The sequence below is a fragment of the Taudactylus pleione genome, unplaced genomic scaffold, assembly GCF_031769625.1.
Source record: "Taudactylus pleione unplaced genomic scaffold, aTauple2 ptg000201l, whole genome shotgun sequence".
NCBI lineage: Eukaryota > Metazoa > Chordata > Amphibia > Anura > Myobatrachidae > Taudactylus > Taudactylus pleione.
Genome location: NW_028284603.1, coordinates 36,448,780 through 36,471,919, shown reverse-complemented (window position 1 = coordinate 36,471,919; position 23,140 = coordinate 36,448,780). Strand labels below are relative to the sequence as shown.

Here is a 23,140-nt window from a genome sequence, read left to right as displayed (position 1 = left end):
ACTGATTCTTACAAGCTGCTTTTCTGATCACTGTAGTATATCTGATATCAGGATTTTAGTCTGCTGTTTAATGAATTTATCTTTCCCCAAGAGAAGAACTGATGGCACACCAGCCTTCCCTGGACAGAATGGCTTTGGGAAAGAATGACTTTCTTAGCAGGATCTTTCCTTTCCTGTTTTATTATTTGCAAGGTGCAGAAGTCACTGAACAATTGTCGTGTCTTTACTGAGAACAATCATCTCTTGCTCTAGTGTAATTGGCAGCAGGGGGCCCAGTAGGAAGCCACATCAGTGTTTTATTTATTTTTTTAAATAAAATAAGTGGAGAAAAAGTGCAAGGTGAGGAAACAATGTCCAAGGCTGTTGGGGAAAGTTGTGCCGAAGACCTGGCCAAGGTGACTGACGAGGAGCTGATGAGGTGCACTAAAGAGGAGCTGATCGTCCGGCTCCGCAGGGCAGAGGCTGACAAGATGAGTGCAATGCTGGACCACAGCAACCTGATCCGGGAGGTGAACAGAAGACTGCAGCTGCATCTAGGGGAGATCAGAGGGCTGAAGGTAAGGGCAGCGAAGCAGTGCTACAATGTCTGTCTGACTATCTATCTATCTATCTATCTATCTATCTATCTATCTATCTATCTATCTATCTATGTTTCTCTTGAGTAATATCCTTATAGTGTACTGTACTGTAGAACATGTAGATACTATAGAAATAAAATAAATACTGTTGCTCTGTGTATTAACTTTGATATTAAATACAAAGAGTATAAATTGAGTCTTACAAGTAGTAATACATTGCATTGTTTTAATGTTACAGTAGAGCTAAATAAGCAGAACCATTTCCATCCCTACCGGCACTAAATAGTTAAAAGGGTTTACTTGCAGGCTAAAAATACAGCATTTCAGTGTCACTCACACCTTCCAGCCCAGTCTCAGCGTTACGTAATGTGTCAGGAGCACATTGCTATAATACAGTACAGGGGAAGGTCTAATGGGGCTTCCTCCTGTAACCCAATGACGTCTTTCACTGAATCCAAGAAATAAATCTGAGGTCCTGCTGTGGAAGTGTCTGTGCTGTCAAAGAATACCGGGGCACAGGATGGTGGGAAACTAAATTACATAAAGTGCAACGCTCAGTTATCATCTATATATTATAAATTCTATCTATCTATCTATCTATCTATCTATCTATCTATCTATCTATCTATCTATCTATCTATCTATCTATCGTACATACATATATTATCTATCTATCTATCTATCTATCTATCTATCTATCTATCTATCTATCTATGTATTTATCGTACATACATATATAGGTATCTATCTATTTATCGTACATACATATATAGGTATCTCTATCTATCTATCTATCTATCTATCTATCTATCTATCTATCTATCTATCTATCTATCTATCTATCTATCTATATCTATCTATCTATCGTACATACAGTATATATCTATCTATCTATCTATCTATCTATCTATCTATCTATCTATCTATCTATCTATCTATCTATCGTACATACAGTACATAGCTATCTATCTATCTATCTATCTATCTACACACACACGCATGCACCCAGTTTGATTCCAAGATGTCAATGCTAACCTCTGAAGTGGATTTACTGTATATTGGTTCAATCAGATTGGTTTCATGAATGTAACATTAGCTGGGGTTGAGTGGTAGCTTCCTTCCTATCTGCTATTGCAGTGATGTAATGACTCACAATGTAACTGTTTCAGTGCTATACTGCATTAAAGCATCTTATCAGAGGATTTCTGGGACATGCCCCCTGTTAAAATGAAATAACACTGGTTCAATCACACATATTTTACTTTGTATGTCAATGGGTTTGTCATAGAAACAAGAAGACAGTAAGGTTAATATACAGTATTAAAATAATTTAGCAGATACTGAAGAGATGTTAATGTTGCTTTCTTCTTGCACAATACAGAATAATATATTTTAAAATAACATAATAATGCAATCATGATAAAATAAATTATTATTAGTATTATTCACTTATTTAAATAGCATTGGCGATATATTGTTCTTATATACACACATCTGTAATATGTATTTTTTCCAAAAAGGAATATAATGATTGATATATACAAGTTAAAAAGAGTGGCAGATGAAAATAAATTCACAATAATATTTCATCATCTCTTCCGCCCAAAGATACAATTGCCACCCACACTTCTCTAAGGGGGAATCAGATATGGAGCATATAGGTACAGAGGAGAGGCAGATTTTATCTGACACAATACTCTGCAGGTCATGCTTCATTTATCATTGTACACTATCAGCACGATGAGTGGTGTTATATTCAGTGACGTTCGTATACATGATGAATTGTACCTTTTTAAGTTTAATCACACCAAACTCAATATAGCCCAAGTTGAGCAATGCTGTGTTTTTTTTTTGTTTTTTTGGGTGGCAGGAGACATACTGTATGTATGAACATACCTATATTAAGTAAGAGCAAACATTATGGGGATTGAAAGTGAAGACTGATGCTCTCTTCTCCCTCTGAAGAAGATAATCTTTCATGAGAAAGTTTCTTAAATGAAAAAGAATGAAACATGTAAGGATCTAAAGACACAAAAGGACACTCACCCCATAAAGTCATTCTGAGGTATAAAGGCACCTTAAGCTGACATTGTACTATAGTTTATGGCAGAGGTTTCCAAACTCTGCTATTACAGTCCAGATTTTAAGGATATCCATGCTTGAGTCCAGATGGTTAAATCAAATTGAATGTAAGCTCTTACAAGCAGGGCCCTCTATCCTCTTGTGCTTCTCCTTACTTTATTTTCATCTACTTCTTACTCCCCACCAGGGCACCTAACACTTGGTTGCTTTGCTCTGTTGAATATGTGGGTGTTATGGCTGCTAATGTAGCAATATATATTATCCATGTCCTTGTCCTGCATTGTATTGTATTGTACTGTAAGTCGCTGGTCACCTATTTGTTTATGTACTATGTAAGGCGCTGTGGAACACTTGTGGCGCCATATAAATAAATTATAATAACAATAATAATAATTGACTGAGGTTCCTGTGCTCAAGCATGGATATCCTTAAAACATGGACTGTAATGGTGGAGTTTGGGAACCTCTGGCTTATGGTTTAAAAATACATATTTTTATGTACTTTAGATTAGTTTACAGTTTATCTTGAATCATCTTATAGTTATGTATTAGAGATGTGCCGGTCTGGTTCTACTTTGTTCTTTTAGCCAAATTAGCGCAAGTCCGGATTTATCTTATTGGCTATCCAAAACATGTGACAGTTGATTGCCAAACCCGCACATCTCTACTATGTATAGATAAAATTGAAGTACTGTAGTCTTTAATGCAACTATTGGCTTACCAATTGGCAGCAGTTTTTCCTAAATGAGAATTGAGTGATGTTGTTTGCATTTAAACACAGATGAATAGTGGTTGTGATTCCTACTGAGTTGTCCTTTGTACTATTTTATTGTCCTTGTATGCAGCAGTTGTTAACTTTGCAGCTTTTCTCCCTCTGCATTATTCAAAAGACAGTTGACCTGCATACAATGTGATTCCAATTCACTTTGCCTTTGACTTCTCACAGCCAAGTTCTTCAAGCATAAAAGTTTTGAATATATTTGACGATTTTGTATCAGTGATTTTTCATTAGCAGAAAATTACCCAGCATGCATTGTTAGTACAAAAAAAAATTTCACTCGCTGCAAGTTTAAAAAACCGTTCGGAGCATTCATCATGCCTCATTCACAAAAGCATCACTTCCTCTTTATGGAGTCAGCTTTTCAGAAAAGTGATACTTTTCTCCATTATCTGAGCTGTCCCCTTACTCTTTTATAAGCTGCTGCAGTCCCCCTAACACTATACTGTAGAGAGCGGTGTGTGCAGAGAATGTATTGGGTGAGTACAGCGGGAGTGCAGAAAATTCACACTTCCCAGCTAAACCAGGGACTCCAGCCTCAGTACGTACAATCAGACCTGTCAAGAGCCGCGCCGGGCCCCGATAAAAATGGGGGCATGGCCTAATCGCGGGAGGCCCCCATAGGTAAAAAAAAAAAGTTATGCAGTACTGCTTGCTGGCGAGGGGGGCGCAGCGAGCCCCTCAGCCCAGTGCATAACCAGTTGGGGAGGCGATCAGCTTGATCGCTCCTCCCACAGGCATAGAAGACTGCTGTGGTTGCTTCTTAGCAGCCGCAAGCAGTCTCCCAGTGCAGCCCAGCACACAGCAGCGTGTGCTGGGCTGCTGTGATGTAAGAGTACCCACTCCCCCCTCCTCTCGGTGCCCCTGCGTACAATACTTGTATGCAGCTGGACTGGTTATGCAGTCTGGTCGCTTCAAGTCTGTTCTGCAGGTAGTACCATCAACTGCCCATCCTGCTTTCCAGCCAGCATGCCCAACTACAGATGCCCCCTGTGCATGCTGGACTCCCTGAGCTCCGTGGATGAGATCATCCTGCTACTGTGCTCCCTACCCATTCTGCTCCCTGTACTTTGTGGATGTGATCACCCTGCAACCTATTACAGCAGCATGCTGGTGTTGTGGAACTGACTGGCTGGTGTAGCTTGCTGGGACTTGCAGTTCCACAACACCTGCTTTCTGCTTGCTCTGTGGCCGTGGATGGGATGTGCCTGAGGAGGGAGCATATCACCATCACCAGCTTTCTCAGCTGTTCAGATGGGGGAGTGACAGCCACCGAGCAGAGGGGAGGCTGTGTGTTCCGGGAGCCTGGAGCAGAGGAGGGGCGGGATCATCAAAGCGGACTGCGCTGGTGGTATGAGGACACAGTCGAGAGTGATCTGATGCACAAGCTGCCATGTAAACTGTGAAAGGTATCAGGGGCTGTACTTCATCTCAGGATGGCGTATAGTTTCATACACAAGTCCCGAAAAAGTTGTTTTTTCGGAACTTGATGAATTACATAATTTTCACTTCTCCATACTAAAGTTTGATGGACTGTGGAAATTATCGGAAGGAATCGTAACCAGGAGATATCAGTGATATCTCCTGTGCTAAAGGAATGATGAATGGTCCTAACACTTAATTTATACAAAATTAGGTGAAAATGTTAATTGATGAATTAAGGCCCCTTAGTACATCACACTGGCAAAATTCAGCCAGGATCACAAAAAATACATTCTGGGCAATTTGTTAATAGATAGCTTTAGATAGAAAGGTAAATAGGTCCAAAGGGGATATGTTCAGAATCCAGACAGTGAGGTTTCCTGCGTTCAGAATGCCGACGCCAGAATCCTGACACTTATCAGAACACCAGCTCGGCATCCTGACCCCCGGAATCCCGAAGTTAACTAGCGAGGTTAGGGGAGTGTTAGGGGTAGGCACTATGGGGGAGGGCTAGGTTTAGGGTGCGGGGAGGGGGAGGTTAGGTATAGGCACTAGGGGGGAGGTTAGGTTTAGGCACCAGGAGGGCTGTCAGGATTGTAACCTGGTTGGGATGCCGGCATTGGGATTCTGACCACCAGCATCCCGTACCCATCCTGGTATAAAGGATGTAGAAGAATTTAATAAAGCAAGTTACTGACCCAAGACTTAGTTAAAATTAATCTTTTCAATAACAAAACTTGTAACTGTTTAAGAGACATTTGTTGTATTTAGGATCTGGATTGTGTTCAGTGAAGGGATAGCCAAAACTGGCGATCACAGCCATTATCTCTCACTTCATAAAACAGTACAATTAGTACTTAGGGCCTGATTCATTACGGATCGTAACTGCAACAGCGTACGCAGATCGGCCGATGGTACGTACTGCGCATGCGCATGCAACGCAGTGCTTGTGCGTGAGTTGGCATTTTAATAGTACTGCAATCACCTACGCATATACAAAGCCATCGCAGAACAGAGGTCGGGACATCAGCGTTTGGGGGTGGTGATGGGGGAGTGGTAGGAAAAATGCAGACTTGTGTGTGCTCGTTTGAATGCCATTGCATGGGCGTGCATAAACTGGCCACTGTGACAGCATACAAAGCTTGAGTACTCACGGCGTGTGATAAGTTTAGCAATTTCTGAGTAAGGTCAGACCTGTTGTAGTTGTGCGTGAGGACCCGATGTTACTCGATGTTCCCGATGTATATGCAGGACTGCAAGGTATTACAGATGTGAGAAAGCGGTAGTGGGCATCTCTAGCTGGCTTTGCGATTGCAAACATTAGCATAGTTTCGCAGCAGATCTGCATGCGTAATTGCAGCTGCGATTGCAATAGCAATTCGTAGTGAATTAGGCCCTAGAACTTGTAAACCTTCAGAACTGTCAGAAAGGACCACTCAGTGTCAGACTGGCCTATAGGAGGACTGGGTAAATTCCCGGCAGACCCTCTTGCTTCAGAGCTCTGCCCAGGATACCCGGCCAGAATGGCGACATTCATAATGTCAACACCAGAATGTTGACACGATCATGGGGGTAAATTTACTAAGCTCCGTGTTGGTTTGAATTTGCAGTCACGGGTGTATTTACTATGGCAATGACGGGTGCATTTTCAGTATTTTCAGAGGTGAAAAGTTAAAATGTACCCATAAACACAGATAGAAAACAATAGACTATCATTTAAACATGGCAGTGCATTCCATAGACAGGAATACAACACAGAAATTTACCAAGAATCGTGATAATATATGGGTGTAATTTATGCTAACACTGTTAAAAAACAGAGGTTTTAAATAGACACCCTCCTGAGCAGCGTGTCTTGCAGAAACATACACAGATCAGTGTAATCTGTGTATGTTTCTGCCTCTAATAAATAAAACAAAGTGTAAAATTAAGAAAAAAAACGGCGGGGGGGGGGGGGGACCCAAAAGCATAACCAACCCCGGCATAACCGGGGCTGGTTATGCTTAACCAGATGTATGTTTCCACATACATCTCTTCCCCGGCAAATGACGGAAAACCATGTGGGTTCCGTCACTTGCCGGGCCTCCAGCCAATCAGAGGCCGCTCTAAAGTAAGCAGCTGTTGATTGGCTGTGAGCCACGTGGCGGTTGATTGACTAGACGTCAAGTTGTGTAAAAATGCTAAATCGACCTTTAGTAAATTTATTCCTAAGAGCCTAATTCTGAGTTAGCTCAATGCCAATATTCTCACAAATGGGCATGCGTTGATGTCACAAAACATTTGCATCATCGATGAAGACGAATGAGCTCTGAAATGTTTTCAAAATGTAATCGGCTTTCCTGTACGGTGTCTATTCAGACACACAGCGATGGTCCCTCTTATAGGTGTGTAATGGCAGTGTTGTGGATGTGTTGCAGAAGTGGTTGTGGACTCAGATGCACAATTGCATACATTGGTGTCCATATTCTAATGGAGAATCTGCACCTAGCATGAGGCTGGAGCAAGTTTTGATGGTGCAACCAATGGTGGTGTCTAAAGAAGAACAAAGCGGTCTTACAGCATCTAAAAATGCTCAAAGTGGGCGTCTCAGTCCTTCATCTGCATGAAGGATGTCTCAGTCCTTCATCTGTGCAGATGCACAGATGTACACCAGGGAAGGGCTTTGTAGCGATATTAGCATAAAGTGCCTGATTCAGCAAGGATCACAACTGCAATTTTGCATACAATCGGCTGACTGTTACGTTCTGCACGTGCGTATGCAACGCAGTGTGTGTCGGCGAACCGACCACTGTGATCGAGACTGTGATTGCAGTGACTACGCAGACCCATTGCAGAGTTATTGACAGGAAGTGCTGTTTCGGGGTGGTGATGGGGGGTGGTTGGTGAAACGCAGGCGTGCCATTGCGTTTAAACACCGTTGCATAAATTAGGCCATATGCCGCTCGAGTACCCAGTGCATGCGATGAGGCTAGCAATTCTTTAGTAAGATCTGACCTTGTGCAAGTGTGGGTGAGGTTAGCGATGGTACTCGATGTTACCGATGGTTTCACTGTCTTGCTAAACATTACGGATGTGTGTAAGGTAAGGTGGGTGTACTTATGTGTGCTGCGACGCAGCGATGGCATAGCATTCACAATGGATTAGCATATCATCGCAGTCAGACTGCGTGCGTAATCGCAGCCACGATCACAGTTGCGATCCTTACTGAATCAGGCCCAAAGTCTCAGAAGCAACTGTGGCAAAAGACGCAGACACAGAGGCTGCAGCTTCCGACTCAGAATTAGGCCCAACATTTACTTATTTCCCTAGGACCCACCAGACAGGTGTACCAGAATTGGGCCAATACTACTTAGCACTGGCCTGGTCATTCTTAGGTCTGGCCTTCACTCCTCCATGGAATGCAGCTTTTTTCCATAAATGCAGTGTCCCTTGTGGGATGGTCACGTCCCTCCAGATGATGACCACATGGCCCCTTCAGCTGACTCTTGCCATTGTATCCCCAGGTGGTCCCTTTATGTGCCAGTCCCACAAAGGGTTCATGCATTTGGATAATTTTTCTCCTTACAGAATAACCCCCAAATCAATGTGAAGAACTGTGGGAAATATTAGTCTTTATTTGTGCCTGACAGTCAAATTGAAGCTGAATGTTACAGACAGGCGTTTTTATTATAAGTCAGTTATACTGCCATAGTGCACTTCAGTGCAAGGCTACGGAGGGGGGGCGCAAAACTGGGGCCCTACCTGTTCTGGGGTCCCATTGCCCATCTAATTCCTTTATTATTTTCATCCCAGTCCCATTGTGCATAGTGAGAATGGAACTTGAGGGTGTGGGTCTCCCTCTAGTGCAGGGGTCTTCAACCTTTTGTCCCTCCAGCTGCTGTGGAACTACACATCCCAGCATGCCCTGCCACTGTTTTGATATAACTGCATGCTAAATCTGTGGCAGGGTATCCTGGGATCTGTAGTTCCACAGCAGCTGAAGGGCCAAAGGTTGAAGACTCATGCTCTAGTGTGTCAGACAGAGGACAGGGTAGAGTGATGCACTTCAATAGCTTCCATTGCTGCTCAGTGCTGGGGTCTAACTGTGCATCAGTGAGAGACACTAAAAGTGGGTGCTGCTGTGAAGAAAACCAGAGTCCTCCCCCACTGGGCACTGCAGCTGGTAGGACAATGTGGGGGGGCTAAGCAGAAGGATAAGAGATACATGAAAAGCAGAAAATGAAGAGGTACAGTAGCATATGTGACATAGATGAGAGTTGGAAGGGCATAATGCCACAAATACCATCCTCATTCTCCCCTTGTCACTTATACTCCTAAACATTCTCCCCTTGTCACTTATACTCCTAAACATTCTCCCATTGTCACATATACCCCTCTGCATTCTCCCCTTGTCACATATACCCCTCTGCATACTCCCCGTGTCACATATACTCCCCTACATTCTCTCCTTGTCACATATACTCCCTCACATTCTGTCCTTGTCACATATACTCCTCCACATTATCCCCTTATTTCATATACTCCTCCAAATTTTTTATACTCCTTCACAATCTCCTTTTGTCACATATAATCCTCCACATTCTCTATACTCCCCCACATACTCCCCGTGTCACATATACTCCCCTACATTCTCTCCTTGTCACATATACTCCCTCACATTCTGTCCTTGTCACATATACTCCTCCACATTATCCCCTTATTTCATATACTCCTCCAAATTTTTTATACTCCTTCACAATCTCCTTTTGTCACATATAATCCTCCACATTCTCTATACTCCCCCACATACTCCACTTGTCACATATACTCCTCCATATATTCCCATTGTCACATATAGTGCCCCACATTCTCACCTCGTCACATATACTCCTCCAAATTCTCTATACTCCCCCACATACTCCCCGTGTCACATATACTCCTCCATATATTCCCATTGTCACATATACTGCCCCACATTCTCACCTCGTCACATATACTCCTCCACATACACCCTTGTTACATATAATCCCCCAGATACACCCTTGTTACATATGCCTCACATTCTCCTTTTGTCTCATTTGCATAACTGCACCTCCATTCCTTCCTGGCTGGCTTCGGGCTCTGATCTGTGCGTTAGAGCGGAGCAGGAGTCCGGTAACCGGGGGAGACCCTGGATAACGCCACGTCCAGGTGGCATTATTATCACAGGGTGGTATTTTTTCACATTTTATCTTTAGTAACTTTGGTCAGATTGCATTTCCCATTACAATGATGGGATATGTGTTCTGCTTACTAAAAATAAGTGATACGGATTGGAGTAGAATTTTTACGAATTCTACTTCAATTACTCTTTAGTAACTGTGGGTGATACTAAAATAATGTTAATAAATAGAGCCCTTAGAGCAAGTACGGTGATGCAATCATATTTTGAGGAAACTTTACATCAGTAAAATGTTGCAGTATAAATGTCTATTAATTTCACATCCCTTGGTTTAGTCAGACAGCTGTGATTTCTGGAGAATTCCTAGTGACCACTATTTACAGGGATATATTGATTATTGCAGTATAAATAATGAGTATGTTCTTAACTATTTCCATCTTAGAGTTACATAAAAAGAAACGGCTGTTTTTCAGGGTTTATGTGGTTGGTAAATGACAAATTTACAGTGGTGTGTAATCTAGACTTCTGAAGTATTCTTATTATGTAGTGACACTCAATATGCAGACAGTGTACTGTAGCAGGTGATTTACCAAGTTTGCTAGCTCCACAGCATTACATTCCACTAAATTCTGTGACTGTTTATCTCTACCGAGATGAGAAGATGGTCTGGTAATTTCAGCAATATTGTAAATCATATACTTATCTATAATATCATACATATACTATATCAGAAATATCATAAACCTGGAAACCTCAGCTGTTGTATGACATAAATGTTTATTTTCATCAGAGCAGGAAAGTTGTTAAAGGTAAATTTCACCCGGAAAATTAGGTTTAAAATTGTTAGTAGTAGCTAACAGTGCTGTACTGTAACCCATAGCAACAAAAACAGTCACATCAGTCACTCTGATTCGATGGTATGAGCTGCAAAATATTATTTTATCAGTGGAAGTTTTTTTTTGCCTTGATATGCAACATGCAACCTGATATCCTTCAATATCTGTATATGGGCTGTACATTACCCCCCCTTTCAAGAATGATCAAAAAAACAGCTCCAAAATGATTTTGGCAACCCTATATCACGCTTCCCAAAATGTCCGAACTTTCCCCTTGTTACCTTTGTTCCAAAAATCCACCAGATGTCAATCATGGCCTCCAACTTGCTCCAAAGTAGCCCAACATGCCCGTCGATGCCCACTTGCTCCTCCACGTTCTGCTACCTTAACTCCTCCCTAGTTATTACTTCCAACGCTCGCCTCCAAGATTTTGCTAGAGGTGCACCACTCCTTTAGAACACTCCCTCGCTAAAGGGGTGCGGTATCAAGTCTTGGAGAAAGATAACGTAGAATACTTGCCCAAAGCAGCTAATCAGTGTCTAACTATAATTTCAAAGACAGTGCTAGATAAATGACAGTTGGAAGCTGATTTGGTTGCTTTGGGCAACTTCTCCACTTTATCTCTCTCCATCTCCTCCTTAGTCATACTCATGGCCAGTCTCTCCAGCTTTAAATGTGCTCTTGAAAAGTACCATTTTGGTAAAGCTTTATAGCCAATCTCATAAATCCATTAGCCTTGTTATCTTCCCAGTTCACCATCAAACTGTTCAGTCTTTCCCTTTAGTATGTAAGATCTTATGGGCAGGATGTAGCCATTAAGTCAACTTTTACAATGTCAACTCACAATGTTGACAGTTACGATGTTGATATTGTTAAAATGTTGACAGGCAGCATGTCAACATTCTCAGAATGTTGACATGTGGAATTTGATATTGCCAGAATGTTGCCTGTAGGGTTAGGCTGTAGGGGGAGGTTATGGTTAGGCTAGGGGGGTGAGGAGGTTAGGGTAGGCACTAGAGGGAAAGTTAGAGGTAGGGGTTAGGGATAGGGGAATAGGGGAATAATACCGAACGCTGGAGCATCAGATGACTCCGCTGGAACTGATGGTCACATAACCACCAAAACCAGGAAGCCACTGCTGGAGATGCCGCTGCCATCCGGAGCAATTAAGCGATGTCTGGGCCACCAGGGATGATATGTTGACATTCTAACATGTTGACATTACATCAGTATCTACATGATGAATGCCAACATGGTCAATGTCGACATTACTACTATGCTGACATTCTCACACCACACGCCTTAAGGGCTGGTACTATATTGTGTTCAGTAATCTTGACATTTCCTATATCGTCATAAATCAATGACTCCTGTCTCAAATTGCTTTTAGTACCAATATCTATTGTAACTTTTTTAGTAAGTTGTGAAAGCATGAAAATAATTTTTGGAACAGAATGTCCTCTATAAAAGTTAGACTAGCACTTTATCAATGTAAAATGAAACAAAATAGAATAAAAAATCTAAAGTATAAAAGATGATATTTTCATTGCATCATAAAACAAAAACTTCTGTACTATTATTGCACACTGTGTACCTGGACTGAAAAATTCTTTCAGCAATTTAGAAGGTCAGAGAACACTAATGCAGCTGAATAATTCATAGTGATTGTTCGAATAACATTATATTTCACTCTCAATAGAATATTGTGTTTGAAAATACTTGCTTAATGTATCCAAATTTCAAATAGTACCTTCTGGCATGCACACAGTTCAATATAAGCAAATTGTCATATTCCCTTAATAGGCTAGTATTACGAATTCAGGTGGAATAGTCCATGCAATCATAGGACATTATTGAACAGATTTATAATAGAATGCCGCTTCCAGAGAAAATACAATTTTAGCATAGTAAATAGGGCAAGTGCTTGCTTTCATGTGGTTGTCTGCATTAAATTAAGGGTCTAAATATTATAATTTGCTCTCTGATATATTTCAAATGGTGTATATGTGTATTTTGCTTACTGTACCTGTTTTGACTTTCAATTATGCCATCACACGTTTTCTTATGTCAGAAATAAGAATGTGCAAATACAAGGAGGCACATTAAATTACCTAGTTGGGTTTTTTTTTTGTGTGTCAGTTAAATTCTTCCCTGGTGCTTTGAAAGGCACACTAAATAGTATTTAAATAAATCAAGTGTGAAAAGCATATGGATTGGCCAATTGCTAGCAGCATCTAGAATGTAAAGTAGAATGTTGTAAGCCATGCAGCAAAGCTTTCTGTAGAATAATCTGATTATTTTGACCCCATTTTGTGGAATCAGTATATTTTTAATATTGAGGAACAGTATGCGCATAATATTGCTAAAAAAAAGCCAATTACTAATGAACTACTTATTACATATTTACCTTTGCAAGTAACACTGAATATATTACACTTGTTTGAAACTGCTAAAACTATCAATATTTTTAAATGTAATTAAGCCTTTTATCTTGTATAGTATTTACACTTCATTTGAAAACAATTTAACTATTTTGTTATGTCCACACATATTTTTTAAGCATAAGTTTACAATAAAAGAAAAATCTATGTTACTAGAGCTTCCAATGAAATATCTTTGGCACAAAGATTCAAGAATGACTACAACTAAAAATATATTTTTTAGATATGTATTGTTTATTAACAGAGTTGCCTGAGACAACACTTAAACAACCCATACATTTAGTATGACCTTTAATAGTACTCTGGGTCTGAGCCTAGGAGTACTAGTGTTGCTGGGTGTTGCAGCAGGTAAGGGGTGGTTTGTCCACACAGGAGGCAACTTAACCAGGTCTTAGGTTTATTAATCAGGTTAAATGATTAAAAAAATGGCTTAAACATAGGGTTAAACAGGTACAAGGCAGATTCTGTGCTGGATGCAGCCTGGAGTGATAAGGGTATGCTGGGCATCAGGGGTGTCGAGAGGGGGGGGTGGGAGCGGGTACAAATTACCCGGGCCCGTGCTTGCTGGAGGGGCCCAGCGGGGGCCCAGGTCCGGCACCTGTCCCCCCTCTTACATCACAGCAGCCCAGCACATGCTGCTGTGTGCTGGGCTGCACTAGGAGACTGCTCGCGGCTGCTAAGCCACAGCAGTCTCCTATGCCTGTGGGGGGGAGCGATCAAGCTGATCATGCTCCCCACTGGTTATGCGCCGGGCTGAGGGGGCTCACTGCACCCCCCTCACCAGCTCAAAGCGGTTCTGCAAAACTTTTTTTCATATGGGGGCGTGGCCAAGTTGCCTGCAATTAGGCCACGCCCCCTCTTTACCGGGGCGCGGTGCGGCTCTTGACGGGCCTGCTGGGCATTGCAGTGCACCAGGTAATAACAACTCAAATGCTTCTTGCGGCGTAGCGGTATGCTCCTTGTGATATGTGGTGGTAGAACATTGTGGAGCCTTAATGGCACTAATGTCACAGCGAGTCTCAGAGGCATGTCCATGCACGATGGGCTCAGAGCAGAAAAACAGGCAGTAAAGGCGCACATGCGCAGTAGCGCATTTTAGAGGTGAGACTCTCCCACTGAGCCATGTCGGGTCGTAATGGCTGCTGACTTATTTAAATGGATGGAGGCAGAGTGCTCCTCATCTATCCCCCACCTGGCTCAAGACTGCCTCTCATCACACAATACAATGTGAGCATCACACGATATTCAATGTCTCACCTGCAGTGAGAGACAAGGCAGGGCCGAAACTAGGATATCTGTCACCCGGTGCAAGACAGCAATTTTGCGCCCCCTCCCTGTACCTAGATTTTGTCCTTGCTCCTCCATAAGGCAGTGCACTAGTCAAATGTCCATGGTATAGCGACTTACATAATTCCACACACCATAATGCCAATTACACATTATGCCACACACTGTAATGCCTATTACCAAAGTGCCACTTACATATTTGCCTGACACCATTTTATGCCCCCCAGTAAGGCTTCTAATTACTTTAAAATTACCTGCTCGTTGTCAGGGATTTTATGCTCATTACCAGGGGTTCCATGCTCATTGCCAGGGGGTTTCATGTTCGTTGCCAGGGGAGTTTCATGCTCATTGCTATGGGGTTTTGCTCTTTGCCAGTGGTTACATGCTCGTTGCCATGGGGTTTATGCTCGTTGCCAGGGGTTACATGCTCATTGCCAGGGGGCTTCATGCTCGTTGCCTGGGCTTTCATACTCCTTGCCAGGGGGTTTCATGCTCTTTGCCAGGGGGTTTCATGCTCGTTGCTATTGGGTTTCATGCTCGTTGCCAGGGGTTACGTGCTCGTTGCCGGGGGCTTTCAATCTCCTTGCCTAGGCTTTCATTCTCCTTGCCAGGGGGTTTCATGCTCCTTGCCTGGGCTTTCATGCTCATTGCCAGGAGGTTTCATGCTCGTTGCTATGGGGTTTATGCTCATTGCCGGGGGTTACATGCTCATTGCCATGGGGTTTATGCTCGTTGCCATGGATTTCACATACCTCCCAACATGACCCTTTCCAGGAAGGAGACAATGCTCTGGTCCTGGACTTCCCTGGTAATTTATGATTGGTGGTGGCTCCAGAGGTGGGCCTGCAGTACAGTCCAAAATTCAAATAGGGGAATCACACCAACTGCCAGTGAGCCCAGCCAGTGATGTTTGGCAGCGTTTGAAATGACAGTTGGTGTGGCTCCCCTATTTGAATTTTGAACTGTGCTGCAGCCCCGCCTCTTACCAGGGTAAGTCCAGGACCAGAGCATTGTGTCCCTCCTGGAGAGGGTCATGTTGGGAGGTATAGTTTCATGCTTGTTGCCAGGGGGTTTCTGCTCATTGCCAGGGGGTTTATGCTCGTTGCTATGGGGCTTATGCTCGTAGCCAGGGGGTTTCACGGGAGAAGATGCAGCTTTCAGCATCTTCTCCCGGCACTTGCGCTAGTCCACATGGAATCTGCTGAAAATGGCCATCCAAAAATGGCCGCCTCCGAGGAGGAGACAGACACTAGAGGTCCAGTAAGGACCTCTAGCATCTGTCTCCACCTTGGCGGCGGCCATTTTTGAATGTCCGTTTTCTGAATCTTCAGCCCCAAGCCACCGTGAGTCAGCCCTTTTTCACCCCCTGCATTCCGGCACCCGGTGCACGTGCACCTCTAGCCCCCCCCTAGTTGCGGCCCTGGACAAGGGTTAGGCAACATAACACAATAGGAATCATCAACATTCAAATATGTTCCAGTTCACATTCCTGCAAGAAAATATTCAAGGCATGAGAAATTATACTTTTCACCAACATGTTTCCTCTGGACAGTACACTAACTGAAGCATCCTCTGTCAGCTCCCTGATAGAATAGTGTTTGACAGCAGTGTTAATGGTTTTCTCTCAGTTAAAGAAATCTACATCACACTTAGGGGCGTATGTATCAATTAGTGCGGAACAGTTTAGTTTCTTTCCATCAGACGTGCAAATTTCGACTTATTTTTGTTTTTTTTAGTCATCTTACGAATCAAGTATATTTCAGCAGAAATGAGAATGCGAGAAATACCCAGATCTATGATATTTTCGTATTTTGTTTTTTGATTCCGATAATGAAAAAATTACTGCCTAGTTTGTTTTTTCAAATTTTGATAAAGATAAAAGAACTGCACATGCTCTGTTTCTGTGTTAGACATGTGCGGTGCATGCTTGTTGGCGTTCTACTGCACATACTGTACCTTGTTATGAGGAAGATATGGGGCTGTTATTGTATGGAAAATCAGTATGAAAGCACTGAAAGGGGAGGAAACTAATGATCACATTTCTATTTGAACATAAACTAAAGCAATACCTTGTTAGGTTGACGTAATTTAAATTTAACACATTTTTTTTTTTTTTTTAAATTTGGGAGTTCTAATGTTGCATGCTGGGTTGTTCAGCAGGTGTGTGAGTGGCGGTTAGTCCACACAGGAGGCAACTTCACCAGGTCTTAGGTTTATTAACCATGTAGATTAACAGGTGGCTTGGACACAGGGTTAAACAGATACAAGGCCAGTTTCAGTGCTGAATGCAGCCTGGAGCGATAATGCTGGCGTGCTACTGTAGGTCTCATGCTACTTGTGCCAAGTGGTTTTGTTCCATCTTTTTTGTTCAAATGTGCAACAAAACTGATTCACGAGACTGCACTTATTAATTCAATATGTGACACTTGTATATCTGTGTGAGACTAGGAGCCTGATTCATTAAGGATCGCTATTGCGATTGCAGCTCTGTAATCACATGCAGGTCTGCTGTGAAAATAGGCTAATGAATGCTATCGCAATGCCGTCGCACTGCCAGCATGGAGATGCCCACTGCCTTCCCCTACTGCTATCTCACATCTGTAATACCTTGCAGTCTTCCATAAACAACGGTAACATTGAGTACCATCGGCCCCTCATGCAGAATTACAGCAGCCCTGACCTTACATAGAAATTTGAAGAAAGAAAGAATATGGAAGGTATTACCGACCCCAAAAGACTCTATATAGAGAGCACTCAAGTTAGCAAATAATCAGCATTTTAAAACTTAACTTTTAATGGAATTGTTGTAGATCAAATTAAATAAAATAGGACTCACAATTACATATAAGAATACAAATAACAATAATAATATCTGACCACTATATTCAAATTGGCAGAACTCAAGTGAACTAAGATCACCGTAGTTAACTATTCATTGTGTAGGCGAAATATTACAAAGTACACATACATAAATCAATAACAAACACATTAAAAATTTCTTGGTATAAGAAACATCAGGTTCAGAAAATTAAGTCTGATTAGTCCTTCTATAGGACATTAAATAACCACCGTCACTGTTTGGACCACAGCATAAATTAAGCCTCTTAGAAAAGCAATAAAAGTTGGGTGTATCCAGTAATGCAACTAGGCTCTGCTGTTCCCTCTCATACAGTGTAGAGGAGAGGGAATGAGAGATCTGCTAGTGTAAACACCCCTTGAAAAGAAGCCAACAGTGATCACTTCATCAGCCCCAATCTCTACTGTTGGATGTCTTGCCACAGGTATTGGACAAACAATGAGAGGACTCTCAGGTTGGTATGGGAATCACTGGGAAATAGGAATATTGAGGTAATAAAATCTATGAGAAAAATTAAATTAAAGAGAAGTCTGGGATAAAGATTCTGCCCACAGGCTCTGCTGCTCCTTCTAATATATATGAACAGAGGAGGAGGAGTGAGAGATCTCCTGCACACAGTAATCCCTTAGAATTATCTGAGTAAAGCCATGGTTATTCATCATCAGCCAAAATCTCTGCTATGAAGTGTCTTGCCAATTGGTATAGGACACTATAAGCGAGGGTTGAGGAGTTAATATAACCACTGAGAAAAATGAAAATACAGAAAATGAATAGTGATTGAATAATCACTATATATAAGATGATTATCGATTGTATATATCAATGCAGTTCTGTATTCCTGTATTGGAGGTATTTAGTTGTTTGTGGATCATAAGTGCTGTATTACATAAGTTTTAAGTATCTCCAAACAATGTATGCAAATCTGAAAATTATTAGAGTGTTAGTAGCCAGGACCAGTAATTATATCACAATCATGCAAGCATAATCCAAGTCTATGCAGACCAAGGGGTATATCCTATAAAGCAAACCCCAAACAGTGTGCGTATCATCTCTAGACTTTAGCCGATAATGAAATATCCCTGTGTATAATTACCACTCTGTATGTGGAGTATACAGTGTAAGGACGGTGTCACTGAACCTGGTGTTGGGATGTCCCGTACTGCGCAGTCACGGGGCACCTGGGTCCGATGCGCGTTTCGCCCGTGTATGGTTTGGTCACGGAGATCTTACATAGAAATTGCTATCCTTGTTGCATGCAGTAAGTACACCCATGGCCAAAAGTTTTGAGAATGACACAAGTATTGGTTTACACAAAGTTTGTGGCTTCAGTGTTTTTAGACATATTTGTCAGATGTTGCTATGGTATACTGAAGTAAAATTACAAGCATCTCATAAGTGTCAAAGGCTTTTATTGACAATTACATTAAGTTTATGCAACGAGTCAATATTTGCTGTGTTGACCCTTCTATTTCAAGACCTCTGCAATTTGCCCTGGCATGCTGTCAATCAACTTCTGGGCCATAAACTGACTGATGACCACCCATTCTTGCCTAATCAATGCTTGGAGTTTGTTAGAATTTGTGGGTTTTTGTATGTCCACCCGCCTCTTGAGGATTGACCACAAGTGCTCAATGGGATGAAGGTCTGGGGATTTTCCTGGCCATGGACCCTAAATTTTGATGTTTTTTTCCCTGAGCCACTTAGTTATCAGTTTTGCATTATGGCAAGGTGCTTCATCATGCTGGAAAATTCATTGTTTGTCACCAAACTGTTCTTGGATGGTTGGGAGAAGTTGCTCTTGGAGGATGTTTTAGTACCTTTCTTTATTCATGGCTGTGTTCATAGGCAAAATTGTGAGTGAGCCCACTGCCTTGACTGAAATCCAGCCCCACACGTGAATGGTCTCAGGATGCTTTACTGTTGCCATGACACAGGACGAAGACTTTTGGAGGATGGCCTAGTGTCAAGAAGGGCAGAAAAGAAACCATTTCTCTCTAGGAAAAATATCAGGGACAGACTGATTTTCTTCAAAAGGTACAGGGATTGGACTGCTGAGGACTGGGGTAAAGTTATTTTCTCTGTTGAATCCCCTTTCAGATTGTTTGGGCATCTGGAAAAACGCTTGTCCGGAAAAGATAAGGTGAGTGCTACCATCAGTCCTGTGTCATACCAATAATAAAGTATCCTGAGACCATTCATGTGTGGAGTTGCTTTTCAGCCAAGGGAGTGGGATCACTCACAATTTACCTAAGAACATAGCCATGAATAAAGAATGGCACCTGCAGGCTGTTAAAGTGAACTTCTTGCAATTTTTTTTCCACAAGGATATGTATATTGTCACCTGTGTATGAGAGTAGGGAGACAGTGAGGTTTCAAAATTATTTGTCCAAAAAATACAGTTCCGTGCTGTCTGAGCGAGCTGCACCACAAAGAAATAAGACCTTTTTTCCTGTTCTAAAAAATTATTGTGAAAAAATATTTTCTTTTAACTGTATCTGCAGTCTTTTATAATTCAATTTAAATAGAATTTCAAGAGTGTGTGTCTTGAAAATGTGGCATATGTTAATGTACTTACTGTGGGTGTTGTTGTCATGTCCACATTTGCTGTACCCCCAAAAAAGATAATTAAACTGGAAAAAATAAAATTTTTATCTGGTGTCAAAAATTATCTGCAGTTTTTTAGAATTCAATTTAAACAGAATTTCAAGAGTATGTGTCTTGGAAAGGCAGTGTATATTACTGTACTTACTGTGATGTTGTCATCATGTCCCAGTTAACTTAGCTGTACCTCAAAAAATAAAGTGGAAATATGTTTTAATCTTATGTAAAAAAAACTGCAGTCTTTTATAAAACTGGATGGTAAAGGTAATAGTCCCTCATTTCCCTATCTCATTGTACATTCCCTTGGTGTGGTAGCTATCTTTATGCCTGTCCTGGTGTAAAAACTAAAATAAATCATGGATCAGTGGTTAGAAAAAGAGCAACCAAGTACTAGTGCTGACAGTCATACTACTTCAACATCTACTTTTAAAAGAGGTCAAGGGAAATGAAGGTGTAAGAAAGGGCACATCAAATATAAAAATGATTTCACTATCTTAAAAACAACATCAACTATTAAGGGAAAAGTTACTGCTGAAAAAGGTAACATTGCCAATATGCCATACACTACATGCAGTGGTGAGGAAGGCTCACATCTTGGCCTTTCTTTGCAAGTGGTGGTCCTGCTACTGCTCTTTATGCACTAGAATGCCTATTGCTAAAGCCAGGGTCAAATACAGTCAGGTACCTTCTGTAACCTCACATGCACCACCTAGATGTGTCACCTCTAAAACAGGCATACTGTATCAGTGCACAAAAAGAACACTTACGCTGGGTACACACTGTCAGAAATATTGTCTGATCAATTGATCGGCCAATATATCTGGTGCCCGTTGGCCAGTGTGTACCAGCGATATGTCTGTGAACGACATCATTCACAGACATATCATTTGGGCTGTGCTACACAGCCGATGGACAGATATCTCTACACATGCAGGCCAGCGGGACCCACGGCTGCCTGAAAGATGATGGTCGTTCAGTGTATATGAACAACCATCATCTACAGATATATTTGCAGATCACTCGATCTGCAAATATATCCGCTGGTGTGTACCTACCTTAAGGCTAAAGAAAAAACTGTGTGTTCACAAATTTCACAGTGTCCTGAGGAGAGTCTAAGGGTGTCCTTGAATGCTGTGTGTGTTTCACATTTCTGACACTCTAACACCAGAGAACCCTGCCTCCACCATTACTGAACCCTTTGCAAATGTGAGAATGAGTAGAGTAATTCTGATGATGATGATGATGGTTTAGACCAGGCATGTCAAACATGTGGCCCGCGGGCCGCATGTGGCCCAAATAAACATTGTATGTGGCCCGACAGTGTGGGCCCAAATACATATATTATGTGGCCCAGACCCTGCCGCGATCGGAGCTCAGCTCCAATCGGGCAGTGTTTACTGTATTTAAATCTAGAAATGCTGGTCTCTGAAGCGATCAGAGACTAAAGAAGCCTCTGATCGCTTTAGAGGCCAGTGTTCCCAGTGATGCAGTGCAAGGGCGCATGGGTGATATCATGATGTCACCCGCATCACCTGCGATGAGGGGGGCCTGCGCCTACTAGAGCAAGTTAGATCCAGTCAGCGGCAACGTCTACGCAGGGGAGCTGATGACGTGGACTGGAGCGGTGCCCAGTGGCCATCGTAAAGAGAGGCAAGTACTGCACAGGGGAGTGGGGCCTGTTCTACACTGGGATGGGGCACTGCATAAGGGGCACTACTAAGAGCATTACTGGGGGCACAACATAAGGGGCACTACTAGAGGCATTACTGGGGGCACTGTATAAGGGACACTACTGGGGTAACTACTAGGGGCATTACTGGGGGCACAACATAAGGGGCACTACTAGGCACAACATAAGGGGCACTACTAGTTGAATTACTGGGGGCACTGCATAAGGGGCACTACTGGGGGCACTACATAATGGGTGCTATTGGGGGCACTACTAGGGGCATTATTGGGAGCACAACATAAGGGACACTACTAGAGGCATTACTAAGGGCACAACATTAGGGGCACTACTAGGCACATTACTGGGGGCACAACATAAGGGGCACTACTAGGGGCATTACTGGAGGCACTGCATAAGTGGCACTGCTTAATGAGCATTACTGGGGCACTGCATAAGGGGCACTGCATAATGGGAATTACTGGGGGCACTGAATAAGGGGCACTACTGTGGCACTGCATAAGGGGCTCTAATACAGGGGGTATTGCGTAATGGGCTCTAATGCAGGGGGGCATTGCATAAGGGGCTCTACTACAGGGGCTCTATATTTTTAATAATAATAAACCTTTCAAAATTGCATACAAGATTTTTTTTTTCTTGCAGCCCACACACTCTTATAGGGAAAATTACTAAACTCGAATTATATCAAATGGGGCAAAATCGGCCATTAAAAGCTTATTCAGAATTTACTAAAGGCTAAACTCTGCCAACTTTGCTCCATGCGATGTCTAAATCTCAGCCGAGAACACCCGCAAATCGGAAGGTAACATGTTTACAGACAAATACACCATCGGTATAACTCGGCAGCACTTTGCCATAGAAAGCAATAGGATCTTGAAATTTACTAAGAATTCATATTGTCATCATGGCCGATAAATAGTGCAAATTGGCAGCAAAAGATGCCAATACGAACCCCAAAAAGAAATCTCAAATCGAACACCTTTTTCTTTTCATACTTACCCATCACTGACAACTCCACTCTGGCTGACACAGAAGCAGGGACGGGTCAGTGAGATCCGCCTGTGCTTCTGTGTTTACAAAAATTAAAACCTGTGTAAAAATATAAAAAAATGGTGTGCTGTGCCCCCCCCCTTCCCCCCAAAAACACCCAGCACCAGGCTTTGGAGACCCAGTACTGGTTGTGCTAAATACAGGGGACAAATGACATAGGGGTCTGCTATATTAAGCACAACCAGCACCAGTCTATTCAGAACCAGCCCTGGTCACCAAAATGCAGCGGACAAATAACATAAGGGTCTTCTGTATTTAGTGCAACCAGCACTGGGCTTTGATCCGGTCCTGGTTCTGGAAATACAGGGGACAAAAAGAGTGTAGGGTTCCCCTGTAAGTTCCATAACCAGCACTGGACTATTTCTAGCAGGGGATGGGGTAA

General features: G+C 42.3%; 1 protein-coding gene across 1 annotated transcript in view; it reads left to right on the top strand.

The window, feature by feature from the left end:
- The first annotated feature begins 350 nt into the window (after window positions 1–350).
- CCDC85A (coiled-coil domain containing 85A) overlaps window positions 351–23,140 on the top strand; it is a 318,355-nt gene continuing 295,565 nt past the window's right edge. The window contains 1 exon segment of the mRNA XM_088477559.1: window positions 351–557. Within this exon segment, the coding sequence (XP_088333685.1) occupies window positions 351–557 (207 nt within the window).